The following is a 22,885-nucleotide window of genomic DNA, read 5'->3' as shown; positions in this document are numbered from 1 at the left end:
ATTCACCGGAGTAAAACATGGATTTTCCACCGCACGATTTCCTTCTGTCATCGTTTGCTTCTACTCGACTGCGATTCTATCTAGACACGTGTGTGAAAATGCTTATATGATGGACTTTATTTCAATCAGTTTTTCTTGCTGTCTGTCTGGGGGTGGTTTTCCCCACATTTCTCTTCGATTCCCATATCCCGCCGGCTGGACAACACTGGATTCAAAGATTACTTACTGATGTTGTTGTTGTTGAATAAATAATTAAATCACTTCTGGTTATTTGCATGCACAATTTTCCCAAACACACACATACACCCACTTACACACACCATCTCGAATGCACTGCAATTGGTGGCGCAATGAGGAGGGAGATGTCAGTGTGTCTCAATTCCGCTACCGTGGCGCGAAATGCAACCTCAGTAATAAGTGCTACCCAGCGAGAGACAGCGTTTCATTTTTATTTGTTAAGCAATATTCTAAAAGACCCCCGGATTTTGTTTTAAAGTAAGTAGCTGTGGGTAGCTTCCGCGATGCAAGATGTTCCTATGCAAGCATTTTCCATTCGTGCTTCCCGCTGCGTCTGCATTGGAATGCTGAAATGCATTCCTTGAGCGCCGTTTTAATTTGTCCCTCAGTGTGTTGTTGGGCATCTTTTGCTTTGCTAAACTGCTTGGTGCACCCTTCATTGTCTAGTCCTGAAAGGAGAAACAGAAAGATACGTGACAAACTGGCCCGGTGGAGGAGATCGGTGCACACGAGTTACGAGCATACCTTGGAAGGTTGCAAATTTCACACGCTGGCAGCTCCCGGCTGTTGATGAATGTGCAGAACGTACAGATCCAGTTCTGTTCGGCTTCCCCGCTCGGAACAAATTCCACATCGTTGCTCATGCTGGAACTGAAAACGAAAGGGAAAAAGCCACATGAAAGTGTTGCGAACAAGCGAAACTTACTGCCGACACTTACTCTTCGTGATGGGAACTGGCCGCGATCAGTTCCTCGAGCGTTTTCCACACTTCGCGTGTCTTCCACTCATTGGCCTTCGCCTTATCCTTGCTGCGTATCGCCTCTAGCAGAGGACCAAGCTGGGACTTCATCGGGAGCATATCCTCCATGCGGTAGAGATACAGCAGTAGGTGAAAGTCGGACACAGTCTGTGCGAGGGAGAAAAAAAAACTTGCGATTAAAACACCGGGACACAAACAATTCCACCTACCATAAACCTACCTCGAGGAACGGCATTGAGCGCGATTTAGCTAGATAGTCCGCCAGGGCGGAGAAGTCCTGTATATGACCGTCGATCAGCCGGTTCTCGACCGGGAAGTACTCCTTCGCGTCCTTCCGCTCGTGGAATGTGTAGAGCGGAACGAGTGGGGTGGAGGCCGGAACATCCACCAGCAGATACTCGACCGGAAGCGGGCGACCAAGGCGCTGCACCTCATTACCGTACACATCCTTTTCCTGCAAAAGAAAGAGAAAAGAGCAATTAGTTATGTCATTACGTCGGTTGTACAAACGATTGTAATAACTGCTGATAAGAATGTTATTCTTGGATGATGATTATGATTACAGTTAACTAACGTCAAACAAATTTGTAAATTACAAAATCGCATTTCAATGAAGAGAAGTATTAACTAGAGATGTGCAATACTACTCTTTGGCGAGATTCATGCCAATGATTGATTCACGAATCTTTGATGATTCGAATCTGAAAACATTGATGAATCTTACGAAACATTCAAAAACCTTCATTTATCTTTTTAAAATTTTCATGATGATCGATAGTATTGATCGAGCGACGAAAAGAAGTGAGTTTTCCTTTAGCATTTTAGCAACATGAATTTGTTATTCACTGATTTAGGAATCTAGAAATCGAAGCGATGAATCGTACAGATTAAATAAGCTTGTATGAATGTAGAAGTAAATTAATTGATCACTTCACGTTTTCCGTACAAAAAGCACCTTTCGAGCGCTGGCAAAGATCACCACGATGTCGATCACGCGAGTAAGCGCTTCCAACCGATCTGAAAGAGCATCGAATTACGTACACTTCTGAGTGCCGGTTGAAAAATTATGAGCGGTACAACACTTAGGGGATGATGAACCCCAACACAACCGACACAACCGGTGACGCGACCAGTCCGTCGCCGACCCTCGTCGAGAACTGTCCGAACTGAATTGACTTCGGTTTAGCGAGTTTTAGTTGAATTTAACCGTTTAGCTTAAGCTTTTGCCCAAAAACCGCTCGATCATCTTCGTGAGTATTGGGGCCAGGCTAGTCAACTAATGTGCCAATTCGTTAAAGGGTGTTGAACCAGTGTGGATCGATTGGCTGTCGCCAGTGGAAGTTTCTGTTTGGAAAAAAGCAGCTGCCGGGGAATGGTTGTAGCGCAGGCAGTTGTATTCGTGTGGCGCGTGCTATCGCAAAAGTGTATGCCGGTTGGTTGCGGCGTAATTTACATTCGATTAGGGCAGCCCTCAGAGACCAACGCGTTGTGTCGGGGGGCGACACCGACACACCACACACAACAATCAATATCGTGATCAGAAACGTGCGGTACAACCAAAACATGATCAGTCGAAACCGACGACTCGCTCCGGAATATAAACTGTTTACCGTAGCCGTGTATGGGGGAGAGGGATCTCGTGGTCACTCACACCGCGATCGGTTCATCCCGCAACGAAAGACCGAGCCGGGCGTCAGATGAGCCTTTTTATCTGGCGGGAACGCTGGCGCTCTCGGGTACCACTCGCTCTCGGTTGCGTGCGGTTTGTTCTGTTTTTTTCCATTGCCATTGTTTTGTTTGTTTTTGCACTTCACTAACGAGCTTGGTTCCACATGAGCGAGCGAGGCCCTGCGATGCGTCCGGAGGAGGAGGAGGCGGTCCCGACCGACGTCACACACAATTTAGACAGTCAGTGAGCGAAAACAAATTCGCAAAAAAACGACGCCATCTGACATCGTCGAGTGTTTGAGAACAGACACAGAACCGTGTCGAAATGGGGAATAGGGAAGGTTGGATGACACAACAATATTGTTTGAATTCCCAAAAAAAACCACATTAGCTCGTCTGCAGAGTTCAGTACTAGAGTTGACTTTGTCGAATGTTAAATCATTTTTTCGGCATGAACTAGTTTTAACGACTATCTCTCATCTATGAATTATCTTCTAATGATAATGGTTTTCAATCACTATGTTGTTTAAAAAAGTCTTATGTTTCTTGTGTTCTGGTTCTATCAACAACCAAACACCACGAAATACTTAGTAGTGTTTTTTGCCTCATTTTCCTCACGACAAGTGAAAACAAAAGTGAATCAGCTCAGGAGAAAAGGAGAGCAAACAATTTCCTTCCGTCGGTTCATTTCCCACTGGGTTGTATGTAAACTCCACTCCGATGCGGTTCGGGCATCGTTTGGCGCCATCGGAAAAACACTCACGAAAATAAGTGTTAGCGGCAAACACTCTCAGCCTCACCAACATTCACAAACTCGACCGTGGCCGAAGTTCATGGCAATCTCGCCGGCGTTTGCTGCTGGGAGCGAACGGCTTCCTGGCACTGAGCGACCTCGACGGCGATCATCCAAAGGTCGTGAGTGAATGGACGCGGACGGTAACCGTGGCCCAACGACGCATTACGGCAAACGGAACCACAACACTGTCCAGTGTGCCCAGCGAAGGCGAACGGACGCGCGCGCTCTCTGTTCCTAACCGAACGAACGAGCGGACGGTCGAACGAAAGGCGCGAGGAAGTGTGGTGTGTGGTCGACTAAACATGAGCTCTGACGCAACAGCACGGAGCTGAACGTCAAAAGCGCAGTGCAAATCAAAACAACAACCATTCCGACTCGGAATAAAAACCGCAGTGAAACCACAACAAAGCCCCCCCCCGTTTGGCGGCGTTCTGTTGTTTGTTCTCTGGCACGAAAGTGAATTCGTTCCAGCACTTTCACACAGCTGCTGGTGCGTGGATGAGAAAAATGTGATTCGTGACGGAGGAGGAAGAAGTAAAACAAGTACCACTCGAATATCTTTCCGCACGAAGAGGCGCAATTCGAAAATCATTTCCCTCCCCCAACCAGGTTGAACGCATACTGTCGCCGAATGAGATGAAATACACACGCACACACACATCTCAAGAACACCAACGCCGACGATCGATCGATTGGGCAAAAATAAACAATTACACCAAACGGAACGTAATTGTAATGATAATCGGTCCCCCTCTCCTTCACCTCCCCTCCACCAGTTAGTGGTCCTCCGGCACAGTTGCAATGTAATTTGTTGCTCGCAAAAGTGTGACGTTGGGTGGAGGAAAAGTACTGCCAAACGGAGACGGGGAAGCATGAACGACCGGGTGGGTTATGATAAAAACGTGATAATTTCACGTCAAACCCGAACCCCCCCCGGGAGGAATTGTTTTTTTTTTTGTCGTGAACAACCATCCGCCTCCATCGATCTCCGGACGGTAGGAGTGTAATCGTGAGCCCGCGTCGAGTGAGCGAGGAAGCAAAAGGCAAAAGAGAGAGAGAAAGAGAGGGATGGAAAGTGTGCGTCATTGGTGGTAGCAACTTTTATGCGTTATTTAAATTTAATTATTTAAAGGACGACGTTTGGACGAAGATGTTTCTCAAGAGCATAAAATACAACGGACCAGGCGCCTCCATCGGGTGGAAAACACATTGTCCAAACCAGCTGATGTCAGAGATGCTTAAAAAATGGAATCTATACCATTTCGTGTTTTACTAAGCTAGCTTTAGCTGAAATCGAGCCAATGATATCAAATTTGTATAATTTTGGTCGATCGATAGCAACCCGAATTAGAACAACTTCTAATGGTTTCATTGCGTGATCGAAAAATCCACAACAGTGTATTGTAACATCGATCGATTGTCTTTTTATATTTTTTTCTTCAACTATTTCAACCAGTCAAGCAGAGAACAACGTGGTAATATATTTTGAACACCATCACGCCCAAATGTTTATTGCATCATGCAATTTTTCCGCATTTTTTTTTTTAATTTCCACTGCAATTATTAAGCAGACGAGCCTTATTTTTGGCGGACCGCACTTGAAGGGTGTCCCTCGGTGGGGTAGGCAAAAACAGGATGGATTACACCCGCCGTGATCCGATTAAACTGTCGTCCCAAGTGCAGTGCCCTATGAAGCTGATGGAAGAACCACATTGTATGCCGAGCGTTTCAGTCCCGTTTACTTTTTCAAAACCCACTTTTAATGGGTTTACGGTGCGCGATTTCAATAGGTAGATTTGATTTTTCGATCGTTTCCATACCTGCCAAGCTTTGTCTGATGCAGCAAACGAGGGGGAGGGCAAACAGAACAACAACCACATAGGGAATGGATTGTACTAGGTTTTTTTTTGCCTTTAGCTTTTCGTCCAAGCGAACATCTGATGGAACACACGAGATACTCACAATCAGTGGCAGCAACTATCGGACACCGCAATCCAACTGACAGACAGTGTGTGCGTGTGTGTGTTTGTGTGTCTGTGACTCGTGTTGTAGTTGTTTTCGCAAAACGCGAAACGGGGGTTGCCCACCCGAGGGTTGCAGGAGGGTGTAACGGGGATGACACGACGCTGCTGACGACGATGGCAAGAAACGTGAGGCGTGCAAATGTTCCCAGCGCAAGATTATTGCCTTGCCACACACCACAGTCACACCGGATCGCAAGGTCACGGTCAACGGCAATGTGGCGAGAGACGAACGGCGATGACGGCGAGAGAATCGAGCACCACCATCGAGCAGAGTACACCACCTGGGGCGGGGAGGGGTGGTGGGATGGAATGGGGGAGGGGTTGTTTTTAATAACGAGAGCGATGCTCGCTGTTCTTGGGCCCCGATTTACATTGTGAGTTCCGCCCGCGGCGCACGAGCGAATCTGTTCTTCACGTTCGCGTTCACACGTTCACCTCCCCCAAGAGAACCCAATAATCAAAACACGGGACCCTATATTATGCGGACCCATGCACACACAGCCGAGCGGCCGAGGGCACTGTAAATACAGCTGGAGCAGGAGTTGTGTCTAGAGTGTGGCCACTTCGACCTTGTTGTGGGTGCAATTTTCAGGTGCTTTCATGAACGGGAGAGAGGCAGAACAAAAACAAAAAACTAACAAACGGAACACAAGTCCGAAACAGAAACAAACCATATGGCGGAAAGAAATCGCCGCAACTGCGTAGAAAGTTGGAAGATAAAAATAATGCATTTCCCACGAAAAGAAAACAAATGTTTCCCCCCGTTCAACCCGACCCGGTTGCCCTTTTCCACTTGGCGTCTCCATTTCGAGCACTTTATGTCCGAATGCTGCTCGAACTGAGAACCCCACCTGTCGATGATGAGGGAGAGGTTTAGTGGTGAGTGCCGTCGTTCGGAAGGTCATCTTTACTTGCCCGCAAAAGTCGCCGCCGACCCGGTAGGGCGGTGATGATAGCGGTTTTTATTTTCTCGTCACATTGGGAAAGGATAGGCGATTAAACTGCCAACTTCCAGTCAGTCGAAGATCTGTGAGCTAGCTTTTTCTCATTAAAATCTCATCTCACACTTCCTTCGGAGCTCTCTGTCCTACCACTCTACTCTCCGGAAGTTATAGACACAAACTAGCTGAGAGCAGTGAGAGCAGTTGAAAGACGATCCAGCGAAAACCTCGGCTCTGGATTGTTCGACTCGCGTCATCCCTCAGGTGAGCCCGCACCCCTCCTTCCCCACGGTTCGATTTTGGGGCCGAAGCGAGCGAGCGACCGTGTGGGTCAGTCGAACAGCATGTCCAGGCGCGCAAGGACGACAACTGCGACGTCGACGCCGACCACGGACGGGCAGCAGGAACAGTTGAAAACACCCGGATGATCGGCCACATCGGCCTCTTCCGCGCGCAGTACACTAGTGGTGCTTTCGGTTTCGCGTTGCCAGACGGGCCGCAGCACCTGTCAAACACCGTCGGTCCACTTCCGACGGACGTGTGCAAAGTGAACAGAGAATATGCCACCAGGAGCGGCTGGTGGGCCAAGCACGAAAACAACGAAACGCTCTTACACAACACGGCTAGCAAGCAAGTGCGAGTGCACGGTATAGAAGTGTAAAGTAAAAGTGGAACAAGGTGGCCCGGAAAGGGACGCATCGGAACGGAAACGAAGTCCCACATTGTGCAAGAAGCGAAGTAACGAAACCGAAACGAGCCAAACTAAGCCGCGAACAACGACTTCCGCAGCGAAAAAACGGAACCCTCCTCCGGACGAATGTGCGTATATTATTACGCCGCAAGGAGGATCCACAAGCTGGTACTTCCAGAAGGGATTTTTGCTTCCGGGGGGCGAACCAAGTGTCCTTGGGAAAAAAAAGGACACCGAAGGCGCATCTTAAAAAACCCTCGGGAACGACACACACACACACACACGTACGCACGCACTCGTTTTTCCATCTCCCCCCTTTCTATGTATCGACGTTTTCTTTTGCGGGTCCCCATCGTCGTCGTTTTGCGAAGAACCGTGCCATGATTCAATCAATTTTTAATACATTCTCTCACCCCGCAATCGGGGACGTGCGGTGTGTGTGTGTGTGCGGTAGGAGTGTGTTACGGTTGCGAAACTTACGGGCCAGACTTCCAAGAAAATCCCTTCGCCCAGCGCTTCGTCGACGACAATGGGCCAAGATAATACGCAATATCTTGCGGTCTTACCCACTCCCTCTCGAACTTTGTGTTCGAAAAAGAAAGTGGGAAAAAGGGCACCCAATCGTCCTGGACGGATGATTTAACAGGGGGTACACGGGAGGGGGGGTCATAGGAAACGCGGGATGTTGCAACGCAACGCGGCCGTAGTCTATATTTGGTACCGGATTTTTCCTCCCATGACGAGATGGATGGTGGGTGGTGGGGTTTTTAGAAAACACAGCCCAACACACACACGCACAGCTGGTTGACTGAATGTTGTTAAAAAGATAAACTTCGGGTTGGAACATGGGGTAAAGGGGGAGAAAAAAAAAGACATGGCATGAGAACAGATGAAGACGTGAAAATCGACTAAATACATACCCCACAAGGATAATTACGGTGCCGAAGAAAAAAGAGCGCGCGCGTGAGAGTGACGGAAGGGAGCGAGCGAAAGAGAAAGCCAGGGAGCGGCACGGGAGCGGGAGAACGCACGAGGGGTGGCGATGGTGGAGGTGGTGGTGGTTCGCAAGAGAAAAACAAAAATCAACAGATACGTACGTGCGTCATTGAGTGTCAGGGCAACTCTTGGATCAACTGTCATTTTTTGGCCACGTCCCCGCGCATCCCTCCACCTTCCCTCATGTTTTGAGGGAAGCAGCATCGTAGGGTTGTTATTTTCGACCCCACCACCCCAACCACCACCACCACCTCCAGCGAAGTAACGCCTGACAAACACACAGCAAATGTCCTTCGAGCCGAGGGAAACCAGAGGCAAACATTGGCCCGTTCTCTTTCTCTTCCTTGCTCGCTCTAGTCGGTTAAAATTTATAGGCCACTAGTGGACAACAACAGGCAGCCAGGCAGGCAGGCAGGAGGGGGAAGGGCGGGAGCAGTGTGTCTCAACAGATGACAATGGATGGGATGTTTTTTTTTCTCGCCCCATTTGTTGTCCCTCGGAAAAGCGCAAGGACGTGAACGGAGCGTCCAGCCATCCTTTGGAGTTTAAAGTCCGCGCGTACTGTTCTCGAAGGTGATGTAAAGTTTTCCCCCGTGTCCTTGAGGGGGAAGCCCGCTTGCTCGCACACCGTGTGACACAGTTCAAGTCAATCTACACCCGAAGCAAAGGTATGAAGGAGCGTGTGAGTTGTTCACACAATGCCAAAACCTCCGGAAGACCAGAACCTCCGTATTTACTACGCACCACAGAAGGCTGCCTTTGAGAGTGTGTGTCCTTCGTCGTGCAAGGCCATCGTGTTCGGTTGACGGCGGATCGAAATCGGAAGGTGTTTGACCGAAAAGCGACCAACTGGGTGGCAGGTGAATGTGCTCGAATGTGGTTTATGGTGGCTTTGGCGACCAACTCCACCAAAGCAAAAGGCTCGAGAGCCATTGCGACCAGAAAAGCTCGATTTTGGGCCACTTGAAACCTCGCAAAGTCGAACCACCACCACCGCCACCATCACCAGCTGCTTTTGCTGTCTGGAACGCGATGTTGAGGGATGGATTTCACCGTCGACTTTCGCTGTGACCTTCAGCGCAGGAGGTATGCTGGTTTGTGTCTCTTTCCTTTTTCCCATCCCCCCCTCCATCTTCCTGGAACACTGGGGGATGATGTTTGTGTGGTGTTTGTTTTTCCATTTCCCGTCGTGCCGGGGCTAATGGAATCATTTTCGACAGCGCACACATTGGGAATGGCTTTTCCCTCCTTTTTCCTAGACTCGTGCCACGGCGGCGGAGTCCAGAGGCCCTGTTGTCATCGTCATCGATCCGGAGAGGCTCCGCATTGGAATCGATAGTCGTTTACCGAACCACGCTGGTACGCTGGTTTTCCTTTATCCTCACATCAGGAAAACCATTGCCCATTTGGTTTTGCCGGAAACCCCGAAAATCGTGAGGCAAAAGTTTCACCCATCAGCGCACAAAGAGATGAAAAATGAGTTCCACCATCGCAATGAAAAATTACGCTCCCGATGCCTTCGCGTAGAATAATCCCGGAAGGAAGCGCGGGTCACGCAGCTGCAAAACCGGAACGAAAGTGAAATGTATTAAATTAAGGATGAACGTAATTTTCAATTGCTAACCGGAAACCGCGTTAGTGAGTGTGGGAAGCAAGCAAGCACCAAGAGACCATCCCCTTATGCTTCGGGTTTTCCTTTTCCCTGCTTTTTGTTTTGGGTAAGAAAATCACTCACTCCAGCGATGATGTTGACCTCATAGAAAGTTATTAACCCTGGGGCATTATAATCAGCCCAATTTGGGACGCTTTAAGTGTAAGTCGGTGGGTGTGGGTGTGTGTGTGTGTGTGTATGTGTCGACCATAAGGACCATAAGCGAGGGCGTAGCAACACCGCCAGGGAATAGTGACAATCGAATTAGGGCTGCCCAGTTCAGTGTTTGGAGCACAAATTACAGCCATCTGTAGCCGGAGTGTTGTGTGTGTGTGTGTGTGTGTGTGTGTGGGAACGTCTTGGTTGGGTACATTAAAAATGCTTATCAACTTCTAGATTCGCAACACACCGTAAGCGTTAAATGGTATAACGAATTCAGCAGCGGGCACGAGAAATTGGAAATGGTTGATGAAAAAACGATGAACAACCGGGCCAGCTGTTAGAGGTAGAAACCTCCACTTTCTCTTGCTCTGGACAGCGCGACAACGTGGGAGGAAAAGAGTACAAGTAAGTGATGTGAAGAGGCCTTCCCTTCCCCCACCCCAGCTCATCATCGTTCGTTTCAGAACCATGGACTTTACACCGCTGCCGTCGGAGCTGGAGGAGCTGATCCTGTGCAGCTGCTGCCATCTGCCGTTCAACGAGACGGACGCGCTGCCGAAGCTGTTCTCCTGCCGGCACTACTTCTGCCTGAAGTGCGCCAACCAGGTGCTGCTGAAGGGCAACGAGCTGTACTGCGTGCACTGCTGGAAGCGCACCGAGCTGACCGGGCCCGACATGAAGCCGGAGAGCCTGCCGACGCACAACGCCATCCTGTACCTGTCGCAGAACCTCAGCATGATCTCGAGCGGCAGCGTGACCGGCGGGACGACCAGCTCGTTGAACAAGAAACCACCGGACAAGCCGAATGGGAATGGCAATGGAAGTGGCGTTGGTGGTGGTGTGATCGCGAGTGCAAGTAACGGCGGTTCATCGACGACCGGTAGCGCCAATGGTGCGACCGGATCTGCTGGCAACGGAACGGGTGCGAATGGTAACGGTGGTGGTGGTGTGAGTGTCGTCGTCTCGGTTGGAAGCGGTTCCGGGGGATCAAGTTCGGTCACAAACGGAAGCGGATCGAATGGGGCCGCCATCGGGGCAGGGGCACCGGGAAGTGCGGGAGTGATAAGTGTCGGAGGAAGTGGTATCGGTGGTGGTGGTACAATGGTGAGTGCGATCGGTTCGGGCAAGTATCGTAGTAAGGGAGAAAACTGTCTCACGCACGCCATGCCGAACGCGCTCTGGTGTCTGAAGTGTAATGCGGCGGTTTGCCGAGCGTGCGCCAGCTCGGACGATCATCGGAACCACACGGTAAAGACGCAGGCCGAGGGACGCGACCAGATCCGGGCGGACATCGCGTCCGATATGCTGCTGATGCAGAAGTCGCTGGCCGAGCTGCAGCATTTCGTGTTTAAGCAGCGCGACTTCCTGCTCAAGATCCTCGAGGCGTGCACGGCGCTGAAGACGCAGGTCGAGACGGAGCTGATCAACCATCTGCCCACGTTCGAGGTGGCCGAAATACGCAGCAATCTCACCAAGGCGAAGCTGTTCCTCGGCATGCTCGAGCAGCAGTCGCCGACGGAGGCGTACAAGCTGTACGCGAACCTGCACATGGAGAAGCAGCGGCTGCAGTCCAAGTACCAGGAGATGTACCTGCAGTGCAAGCTGGACGATCTCATCCAGCACTACGGTGTGCTGTTCGATTTCGAGCTGATCAAGCAGGCGCTCTCCAATCTCAACTCGATCGATCCCATCTCGTTCGGCAACGGGTCGGCGGTCGGCGTGGCCGCTGCGGCGGCGGCCGCAGGTGCCGGTGGGCTCGGTGGGAATGTCACCGCCAGCGGAACCACGATCAACGGTCATCACAACTCGATCCTGCTGCTGGCCAACTATTGCATCTCGCAGTTGTACTCGCGGCACGTGCTCACAACCAAGCATCACCATCAGCAGCCCCCGCAGCAACCCCAACAGCAACAGCTCCTCCACCACCACCACCAGCAGCAACAACAGCAGCAGCAGCAACAGCTCGGACACCTCGATGGCCCGGGTGGTCTCGGTGGGTACGTGCATCAGCATCAGTCTCCGAACCACGTCGCCGTAAACCATCTGCATCATCACGTGGCGCAACAATTGCACCATCATCAGCAGCAGCAACAGCAGCAGCAAGCGATGGCCCATCACCAGCAGCAGCTTGGTCATGGCGGTGGGGCCGCATCGTACGCCAGCCAGCTGCATGAGATGGCGGCGGCGATCATCATCGCTCCACCCCAGGACCGGATGGCGCCGGGCAGTGGACGTACGACGGGCGACGGAACAAGCTCGGCACGCACTTCCGGCTCCGGTTCGGGCTACCTGAGCGAGATCCTAAATGGAAGCGGCTCGGGAGCCGCAGCGGCCCTCCAGCACGCTCTCCACCAGCAACATTCCTCCGTGTCGGTCACGGGTTCCTCGCAGCAGCTCACATCGCCCGGGCTCGTCTCATCTTCGTCCTGCTCGAGCGTCGTCTCGCTCGTGCCCGTCTCGGCGACCTCTGGTGGTGTGAGTGGCAAAGGTTCCTCCGCAGCGGCTGCCGCCGCCGCCGCTGTCGCCGCCTCCCTGCTCTGCAACCCGTCCGTACACGTCTATCCGATCTACTTCTTCAACATCGAAATCAACGGCCAACCGTTCGGGCGCGTCCTGATCGAGGTGCGCAACGATGTAGCGCCCAAGATGGCGAAGAACTTCGGCGCCCTCTGCACCGGGGAGCTCGGTTTCGGCTACAAGGGCTGCAGCATCTTCCAGTGCTGGGAGAACGAGAGCATCATCACGGGAGACTTCGAGCTGAACAACGGGCGCGGCGGGCGGTCCGTGTTCGAGGAGGGTTTCTTCATGCCGGACGACACGAAGATACTGGCGATTCGGGGTTCGGTTGGCATGCGCCGTAGCCAGAAGCGTCACGATAACATGGGCCTGGTTGGGTCGCAGTTCCGAATCATTCTGCGCGAGATGCGCGGCTTCACCGGAATCTTCGCGTTCGTCGTCGAGGGGCTGGAGCTGGTGGAGAAGATCAGTCAAGCCGGCGACTCGGCCGGCAAACCGCAGAGCACGGTACTGATCGCCAACTGTGGCAAGTGGCAGTAGTGGAACCCCAAACCGAACCATCACATCTAGTTCTCTCGAGTCGAGCGAGGGACACAAATTAGCGAGAAAAGAAAGTGGGACACTCCGGGGGGCAGGTGTTCCAGACCTCTGGTGATTTGTTAAACAATATTTCTGTTATTTATATTGGGAGAGGATACGAGGGCTAACCGACAAGCCAACCGAGTGTACCGAGACTGTGAAGGAAAATCAATCAAAAGCGTGTGATTGATTGCGTTGAGCGTTGTTAGCGAAGCGTTGAGTATTCTAATTCAATTTGTTTAAGTTTCCAAAACATATTTATCGGTAGGTGAGGTAAATAAGCAAACCCTCCCAAGGTATAACTATACCTCCTTTATCCACTACGAAAGGTCTTAACGTCAAACGTTGCGGTATATGGATAAAACTCGGGCGCCTCCGATTCTGTTGCGCGTTTCTTTTAACCAATCTTCCACACTGTTGAATAGTTAAACAATCGGAGCGGCATGATACGGGCAAAAATCGATTTCGCATAGTAAGATAAGCGCAAACTGGTATCGGTAGTAGTTTGAATTCCGCACGTGTGCAAACAAATGTTAAACATTTCCTGCGTGCGAAGGGGGAAATGGTACGACTAAATAGAATGCATGGGTTTAGCGACGGGCAAGTTGGACGAATTAGGCACGCAGAGCATCACTTTGTGTTAGATTAGAGTACTGTCGATTCGGAAATTTAAAACGACTTCAAATCGAATCGTCCGTATGCAGTTTGCACCCTTTTTCGAGACAAAAAAAAACCGGTGGCACATTTAGGAATAGGAAAACGATGGACTTCACACCCACAGGCATAGGAGAGCGTAGGAGGTAGAAGTGAATAGTTTCTAGTGCCACTCGTATGGCGATCGTTGAACAGCACACGGAAAACGGATCGTATGGGTCTTAAATGATTTTAAAACGGTACATATGTTACGTACGCAACCTTGTACAGCGACAAAACTGTATTACTTCCGTTCAATGGTATGCGGAGACCATAATCAGGATGTCCCTGTAGACCCAATGTATTGCAGAGTGGAACAAGAATGCACCGGAATTCACTTGCAAATTCCATCACAAAGAACGATTCCACCGAACGACAGGGATAGTAGTGTTGGAGAAAGGAAAGAGATTCGAAGGCGGATTGACAATTTAACGAAAAACAAAATAAGCAAAAGCTATCGTCAGCACGCTACACGAGGCACACTTCCAAACAACACTTGGAATGGTTTTTGTTTTTCATGCGATGTTTTCAAAACACCCATTCAAACACACTAGCATTAGTCGGTAGAGATGCAAGGACTGGTAGGTACTGAAGGCCGTTACGAAACGCCGGGGACGGGTTGGGATCAAATACACATTATCTTCTTAGGCACACGACCGACCTTCTTTATAGTCTTGTATAGTGGAAAATGCGATAGATGCGCGCGGGAGCGAGAAAAGCGAATATATTTTAATCGAAACGCTTAGCGTGTGTGTATGTTAAACTCGACATTAACGCTAGAGAGCAAGCAAACAAGTGCAAAACCCGAAAAACAAACAAACAAATCAAATCACGCTAAAACAAAGCGTTACAAACAACCGAACGACGTATAACAAATAACGAAAGCAACTAACAGCAAGTTCAAACAACAGAATGGAATGAATCATGAACGCAAAGAAAGTACAATGAACTGTAATATGTGTTAAATGTTAGTGAAATCGTAACCTGTGAAGCTACCGGTATAGAAACAATACATCCCGACGGGATTGTATGTCAAAGCGAACGAAAGATATATATAGAGAGAGAAACCAAAAGTGAAAGCTATAATAAAACTGAGAATAAATCTTACTAAACACTAAAAACAATGATGTGCAGTTGCCGCGACGAGCGCTCCCATAATGACATGTGCTACGTATAAACCATTGCAGTTAACGAGAACAAATGCAATAAGCATATATATATATTTTCGTTGTATAGTAGAGCAGAGTATAGCACACGAAAAACAACTGTAGATAAAATAGATGTTTGTGATTGAAATGGTATATTGTAACCAAACGCAACCAACATTCACATTCAACTAATCAGCGGATTCTGGAAAAAACGGTCCCTTGAACGGTCACGGTCAAGTGAACATATTTTTCACCTCGGTGCCCTGACCTGCACTTACTAGCATTTACACGCAAGCAACCAAATAGGAAGTCAACCAGCAGACAAGCATAGGATAGCGTAACTATTACCCCGTTTTGTTAAAAAAAACCATACTGCATCATTTGCCCAACTTCGATCACAAAAGTAGAAAGTTTACGTTGAGCGAATAACTCAATCAAAAATGTGTGTGCGTGTGTGTACGTGTGAGTGTGCGAGTGCGATTGTACGTAGAAGCGAGAAGTATTTACACGTTTGAAGCAATGCCGCAGAAAGCGAGAAGAAAAAAAAACGAAACATAAAAAAGCCGATTGACGAGCGATCTTTGCAAGCCACTGGCGTTAGAGAATAAAAGTGTCAGAATGAAATGGAAGAGACTGAATGTTTTGGAAGAAACGTAAAACAAACCTACCAAAAACGAAAAAAAAACACACAAAGCACGTAAAGATAAAAAAACAATATATATTATATACGAAAGGAAAAAATGCCAGGTGGAGCGAACACTGACAGTACACTAACCGAAACACTTTCGATCAGCGTAGATCATCGGCGATCGAAAAGGAAACTTTAAACAAACAGACAAACCAACAAACATGATAAAGGGAACACACGTACCTACTAATCTACACCCACACTATTTCACCTCTATACCGATTCAGAAGCGAAACAAATCCTTCCGGGCCGAAGCGAGACGGGATCGGGAACGTAGCAAAACGCGACGGGACTTAAACTAGGCAACTAGGTAGTATGGCTAGCGCAGATAGTGGACACGATTAAGCGAGATGTAACGAAACATAAATATATATATATATATCTACTTAAATTTTGATGCATATGCTAAGCAAAAACAAAACCAAACGGAACGGAACGTATAACAAACTAAAAACAAGCAGCAGTACAAATAAGCGACCCTTGAAGATGGTAGATAAGCGGAAGTTATAGTGCGTGTACTATAAATTCATGGCACAGCTTTTTCCATGTGTTTGTACAAAAACGGAAATACCTGAAACGTAATACATGTTGAATGTTACTCAGAAACGATGGTGGCCCGTTTTTCAACCATTGGCTTACATACAGGGTGTTACAAAAGTTGTGTTAAACTTCGCCAGCTTTGAGACAAGCGTGAATGTGAAGAAAAACGAAACTATTTACTTCTTGCGATAAATGTCGATAAAAACGATGGTAATTTGGTTTCACACAGGATACTATCCTGAGGGATGACTAGCTTGGAGGCAATCGTCATTGCAGTCCAGTTTAACGAACCGTATTATCACTATTGTCGTGTATTTAGTTCTAACTTATTCCACTACACTTTTAAAATCTTTTGCTAATCTCGCTATAAATGAGAACCCACGTACTATCTCTGGCTCCGTGCGTTTGTGCATTCGACAAGTGTACACTCTATCGAACAATGTTCAACATTAGCGACACATAAATAATGTTTCACCGAACGTAAGTGTGTGTGTGTGTAGTAAAGCGCCGACGGTGCAGCGACAAACATCTATTCAAGAAAGCTATTTATATGAAGCCGAAAATTAGACACAATATAAGAACTATCCGCGGAAGCTGGATTGAGTGTTCCGGATGTACGAAGTGACGAAACGGCGCAGAAAAAGGAACGAAAAGAGTAACGGAAAAAATGAAAACGGTAAATAGGCTTGCATGGTACGTCGATACTCTCACACTAGAGTAATAATTACATGTAAAAATAGAATCAATTAGATGCGACAGATAAGTACAACCCCACAAGCGAATTTAATAATTAATTTTTAGTTTAAATCTTAACGATCGATCATTCTACTTCCGTTTGACTGGAATTTTTAGCGCAAGCTTTCACCCAAACATAAATGGCGAATAAAACGAAAAAGATAAACCAATGAATATGGGCTGCAGTTCATTCACCAAATCACGGTACAATAGTATACCAGTAACTGTTCTTTCAAATAAACGCTTTTGTTGATCATTATGTGCAATAAACGACTGCTTTCGTTGAACCAGTACTTCTAACCCAAACAACAACCGGCAAACATTGCGACCCAGAAACAATCCCCATATAATATTGCAACTGATAAATGGATGATTACGAAGCTAGAGGTTGGTAGAAACACCCGTAAGCAAACGGAGTGTCAAGTTAACCGTTTCGCAGCGAAAAGCGAGGCAACACAAAAGGGAAACCGAAACGAGCGTAAACGAAACAACGCGAAAAGCATTTGCACGGATGTGCAAACCAAAGGATTAATCCGGTGGCGGTGGGAAAAGTAAGATAAATAAAATCGATTTTTATAGGTGAAACGAAGGACAAACACAGTACAATCGACCGACGTACGTGCTCTGAGTAAAGGGTTTTAGTTAAGTGTGGCCTCTTCGGGAGAATTTGAGGCAAGGCGTTATCGGAAACTAGCGAACGGGAACGGAGCGGAGAATGGGAGGAACAAACGTGAATCGGATAATTTGTTTGTCATATAAAAAACATGAAAGGATTAGCGTCCTTAAACGGTAGAACGGCTAAAATAAACGGAGAAACTAATTCGACGGCTTTTAGTATTGCGATTGCGCAAACCACCAATCCGAAATTGATTTCAGAAAGAAACGTGTAGTAAGATTCCTGAACATTTTCATCCAACCAAGACCTAATACGATCGACAAAACAGTGTTTAAAAGTTTTTAAAAGGTTTGTAAAAGAAAACAAATTTCACTTACCTTGTAGTACACATCCGGGACGTACTGCTTGTCAGTTGATTCTCGAATATATCCTAATTCCGGAGCGTCCTTTGTGGGGATGAGACAGTTGTCTCGCACCAACGCCATACACTGTGCAGATACGGCGTATCCTTCCATGTGCACTTGTTTCTTATCATCACCTGCAACCGACGGTGATGAAGGAGATATAAGTAAACTGATTACATATCGATAAACATGAGCGTACACTTACCCGTTACGCAGACCGTAACGAATTTGGAGCCAAAATAGCCATTCGAGGCGTGCTGACAGCGGTTAGGGTATTTGTTTTGCAAGTGGCCGGCCAAGATGCACTCCTGAGCGGTCAAAAAGTGCGTCTTTATGTTGCGCACGTGCTTCACCGTTCCGTTGGCTAAGTTTTCACTCAGCAAATCGGTGAAAATCCACCCGACCCGCTGCAATCCGAGCGCCTTCGCCAGCTCATCCACGTCGCCATCGTTGGCGTCCTCCAGTAGACGAATCGAGTCACGATTGCTGTCTTGTGGAGGCTCGTAGATCGCCGCTACACGAGCCCTGATGCCAAGCGGTACGTCCGGATGGATCTCGTACGTACCGAACAGGAAGCCAATTCTCTGGTGCCCGCTCGTACGCCAGTAGTTAAGGAACCGCTCGACGATGCCTGTATTTTCGAACATCACGTTGTCCACGTGCCTGTACGGCTGGCGGTTGAGCGTAATCGCCGACGGTTGGCACTTGGAGCAGATACCCTTCGGCCATGGCGGGTGATCCCGGCAGCCGGATTTGATCTTGCAGTTCAGGTCCTCAAGGGCGACGAATTTTCCGCGTGTGGCCCCGGATGTTAGCTTCTTCAGGTAGGAGTGAAAGCTGAAATGCTTTATCTTTTGCTCCTTGAGGTAGTTTTCATCCCACGGTTCCAGGGGCGAGCAGTGCACACAGCATCCATTCGAGTTGTGGCGACATCTGCAATGAAAAGGCAACGCATAAGACAAATGGACAGCGAAATGGGCCTACTTTACATACAATTTTTCGTCACGATTACGCTTGATACGCCCATCCTTGTTGTATAACTCCACATCAACTGTATCTTCCTTTGGTAATTGTGATACTACCGATAAGGATTTCGCACTAGTCGAAGGAGTGGCTTCGCGGCTAAATGCCACATTACTGATCGACGAGCTGTTGCTTGAAGCTAACGAACTGACCGATGCACTACGTTCCTGTGGAAAAAGAATGCGAAACTGGTAATCAGACGACGGTTCGCCTCAGAAGGCCGTGGTCCTTACCGCTGCCTTCGATGTGGAGGGTCCTTCAACTAAACGTAAATATAGCATATCACCATGTTTGAGACCAATATCTTTCACATCCTGCGAGACACTCGAAACGATCTGGAATGCATAAATTCAAAATCGAAGGGGTTATTTTGACACCTGCTAAGACCACGTCAGTGTTGTTTACCTCCTTTGTAAAGTTCCGCTCCTTGAACAACGCAAAGTCGAAATGGTCGAAGCCGCACGCCGTACGGACAAGCTCGTACAGATTTCGTGCGGAAGCCGCTAGTTCTGTTTCGACGCGTTTCGTGCCATCAGCTGATTGGATTCGAAGCACCTGCAACAAAGAACGAAAGAAATTGGTTGAGCGAATTGCATTCGAAAACAATCTGCAACAAACGTCAATCTGGTCAAAAGTGTATCAAATTTGAGGTTAGAAGTGTTTCCGATTGCCGGGTTTCATTCGGAACGAGAATAATATTTCAATCATTCGATATAGGATCCAAATCAATGTAAATTGCAATTTTTTGGGGTGAGCAGTGCATCTTATGGCACACTGTACACCGCCAGTCACAGCTCCCTTTCAAACAACCAACATGACAAGACACTTTCCGAACATATCACAACCCCGAGACGCGGCTGCTGGAATACTTACGATCTTGTTTGTTTTCGACATTTTGCGGTCCTTCGAAGGCGACTACCAAAACGAGCAATAACTTTCTCACTTCCTGGCAGACCTCGTAGAACGAACGAAGAACACTTTCATGCAAATGTTACAACAATTAGAAACCGATGTGCTGACTTATGTAAGTAAAGCCCGATCAACGCACGACGCCAACTATGATCCGCACAGGGAAGCGTTGGCAGTTGAGAAAGTGCAAGCGGTTTTATGATGCAAAATACACACAATATACTTTCCGATGACGAGCACAACGTAGTGCAGGCAGCTTTATTTAATCTTGCGAGACGGTTCTTTACACCGCGGCGATTGTTTACGATGACATCGCTATGTTTACGATGACATTCACTAGGTTGACTCATTGGAGCGATTTAACAGGTTGACATAGCGCCATCTTGGAACCTACAATAACTAAAACAGACTTTCCAACGTTTGAATTCAATTCAATAACAAAAACTAGTTAGATCAGAATGCAAATAAAATTTATATTGGTCAACTTCTACAAACTATTTGATTATAATTAGTCCGAACAAGGTAAAGAGATACTCAAAGCTGTGACGATCCAACCTGTAGAAGCAGGGAATTACTTCGTTTCAGTAACCTTGGCAAGACCTAAAAATTTACCTTATGATCAAGGTTAGTTGAACAAACCGCAAGCACCTTGATCACAATTGAATATTCATTTGATTACCGCGTGGCAGAAGCCGTTACTTCTTCAAGCATGCCTTAAACATTAAATGGGCCGGAATATCGTGCTAGAATGTGTATGACCAATGGCACTAGATACATGGAATCATGCATTATACGAATGTTCAATACCCACTCAAAGGCATGCCAGTTCGTTAAGCATTGAAGAGGTGCTACGTAAAGATACAATTACCGATTTTTAACAAGTTGTATCACTGAATAGCCCTTGCTTTATAGATTTTCGTCGGGTCAACGATGTAGTGTTCTTTTGACTTTCGCAACTTAAATGGTTTGTAACGGTACTGTTCCACTGCATGATAAGCTGACAATTCCCACTTCCCTTTCTGAGTAGAAATGTCCCATTTACATTGTCTATATGCAATGCATTGAAGCATGCAAACCACCTTTAAGGCATGTCAATGCTGGGAGTTACCGAGAGGAAGCAATAGTCGTTGCCATAACTTTTCATTAGGATCGATTTCAATGTTGGTGCAGAGCGTTCGTTAACTCAGTTATCTATTTGAGCGTAAATATTTGTTTTTATGTTTGAATTCAATTAACGACATCGAAATGACCTGCATCCAACTTTATAAATTAGACATAAAACGAAACCATATACCTAACGATTGAAACAGAAAATGATACCTGCAGATAATCACAAAGCATACCAAACTCGATACGGTATACAGTGGTATGAAGAGGTCGATTGAAAAGTGGAATGAGACGCGTTTGATGATTTTCCTTCCCGTGTGCCAAAACGGCTCGGGCGCAAGGTTACAGCGGCAAAAAGGACGAAAAGGTCGTCATTGAGCTCGCGATCAGTTTGATCCACAAAACATTCAACCAGAGGTAAATTGAAAAAGAAAAGTGAAAGAAAAGAAACACAAATATTATAGCATTTAAATGTTTAGGCAAGATGCTTTCATGTCGTTAAAAAGATTAATTAGACTGTAAAGAAATACAAAAAACTGTACGTTCGTGAACCATTTACAATACAGCAAGTGCACCTTCTTCTTCCACTCCATTGCATCCAAGGCCAGTAAAACGCATGTGCGAACGAAAGTCTCCGAACGGAAAGCGCACTCCAGGGAGGCGAGGGGACATTTCTCCGATGCGATGCTGTGTATGGCCAATTATCCCCTTGCCTTTCCCAATCGTGCATCTCACTCACTCACCAACCTCAGGAATGTTGGTCGCGGGGGCCGACGAATCAACGACAATTGGCCACTCTGCCGTCGTCTCTGCCCCACCCGGGTAACGATCATTGCATTTTATCGGAATCGTTTTGGAAGAGTTTTTTTCGTTTCTTGCTGGCCGGCCCAGCTTGTTTCGATGGAGTGTGCCACTATGTCGCACTCTCGCCGGAGAAGGCGGCTTTTCCTCTTCCCAAACTCGCGGCTTTTGGCTTCAACGGCCGTTTCTTCACCTCATACTACAGTAGTGAGCTTGATCGGCTCTGAATATGTTGCGTCGTATCGAACAGAAAACATCTAACATGTGCTGCCCACAGCCCGTTCCACCGTGCCCATACGTTTCCATCGTCCATGTATCTCCCCCGAAATTGAATATTTGTTATCTGTAGCTTCGGGTTTGATGTGATGTGTGCGAAGGCGCGAGCGATTTGGCTTGGCAGTTTATGTTTTTCCAATCAACCCTACCGTTTTGTCGCCATACGGTTTGTTGGCGGTGCGGTCATGTCGGTGATTTGTGATAGTTTGCAGCACGGGAAAAATTCCAGCACGCACAAATCGAAGTCGTTAAATTGCACGCATGATGATAATTGATATTGTACAGTAAGAGTATGAAACGGAGATAAGAAAAACTACAGTGTGTTTGATGCATCACACCAACAGTCGGCGGCTTGTAAACATTGCAACGGTGTAAAGAAAAAAATTGACCAGAACTATGCAGAAAAAATCAGAACGTTATTGATGTGGCACATGGCGGTTTTCCAAAAACCAGAAAACATGCTCACGTTATGCTGCGGAGCTGAGGAAAAAAACGGAAACCCTGCAAGTGGCCAACGTTGTTGTTGGGTGCTGGCGAAACAGCTGTCGAAAAGCCGGCAGATTTGAAACACGTTTTTCGCGGCATCGTGAAATATGTGCTACGGGGATTTTCGGGAGTGCTTTCTTTTCCACCGGTATTGTTTTTGCTCCGTTGCTATAAATAAGCAAGCATACCAAAACAAAAACTAATTCGCATATTTTAGACCGACCACAGGGACGAGAGAGCGAGCGAAGGAGGATTAAAAAGGGGCACTTCAAAAAACCGCACGAAGGTCGTGGTCGTGAAACGTGGAGGTTCTGTTTTGAGTTAACAGAAGAGCGTGCTCAAGATTTTCGTGAGATTGCTATCGAGGGAAAAAGATCGCGAGAAATTGTTTTCACATTTTACTGTACGTTATGTTAGCGTGATGGCCTACGGGTTGG

General features: G+C 47.6%; 1 protein-coding gene across 1 annotated transcript; it reads right to left on the bottom strand.

The window, feature by feature from the left end:
- Nucleotides 1–99: 99 nt before the first annotated feature.
- Nucleotides 100–20,077, bottom strand: LOC131270731 (nuclear protein localization protein 4 homolog). Its single transcript, XM_058272474.1, has 10 exons — nt 19,743–20,077; nt 19,275–19,424; nt 19,103–19,204; nt 18,840–19,036; nt 18,052–18,779; nt 17,820–17,980; nt 1,218–1,451; nt 957–1,144; nt 763–888; nt 100–686 (listed from the first exon to the last, which is right to left on the bottom strand). The coding sequence occupies exons 1-10, from the start codon at nt 19,761–19,763 to the stop codon at nt 674–676; spliced, it is 1,920 nt and encodes a 639-aa protein (XP_058128457.1). The 5' UTR covers nt 19,764–20,077; the 3' UTR covers nt 100–673.
- Nucleotides 20,078–22,885: the final 2,808 nt, after the last annotated feature.

Source organism: Anopheles coustani, chromosome 3, assembly GCF_943734705.1.
Source record: "Anopheles coustani chromosome 3, idAnoCousDA_361_x.2, whole genome shotgun sequence".
Classification (NCBI taxonomy): Eukaryota; Metazoa; Arthropoda; class Insecta; order Diptera; family Culicidae; genus Anopheles; species Anopheles coustani.
This window is presented reverse-complemented; position numbering and strand designations above follow the sequence as displayed.

Bases quoted from the DNA above. Each gene is read 5' to 3' on its own strand.
- LOC131270731 (XM_058272474.1), bottom strand. From the start codon at position 19,763: ATGTCGAAAACAAACAAGATC. The intron at 18,780-18,839 runs GTATGTAAAGTA...TTTTCATTGCAG, and splicing joins CGTAATCGTGACGAAAAATT to ATGTCGCCACAACTCGAATG. The intron at 17,981-18,051 runs GTAAGTGTACGC...CGTCGGTTGCAG, and splicing joins CGTTACGGTCTGCGTAACGG to GTGATGATAAGAAACAAGTG.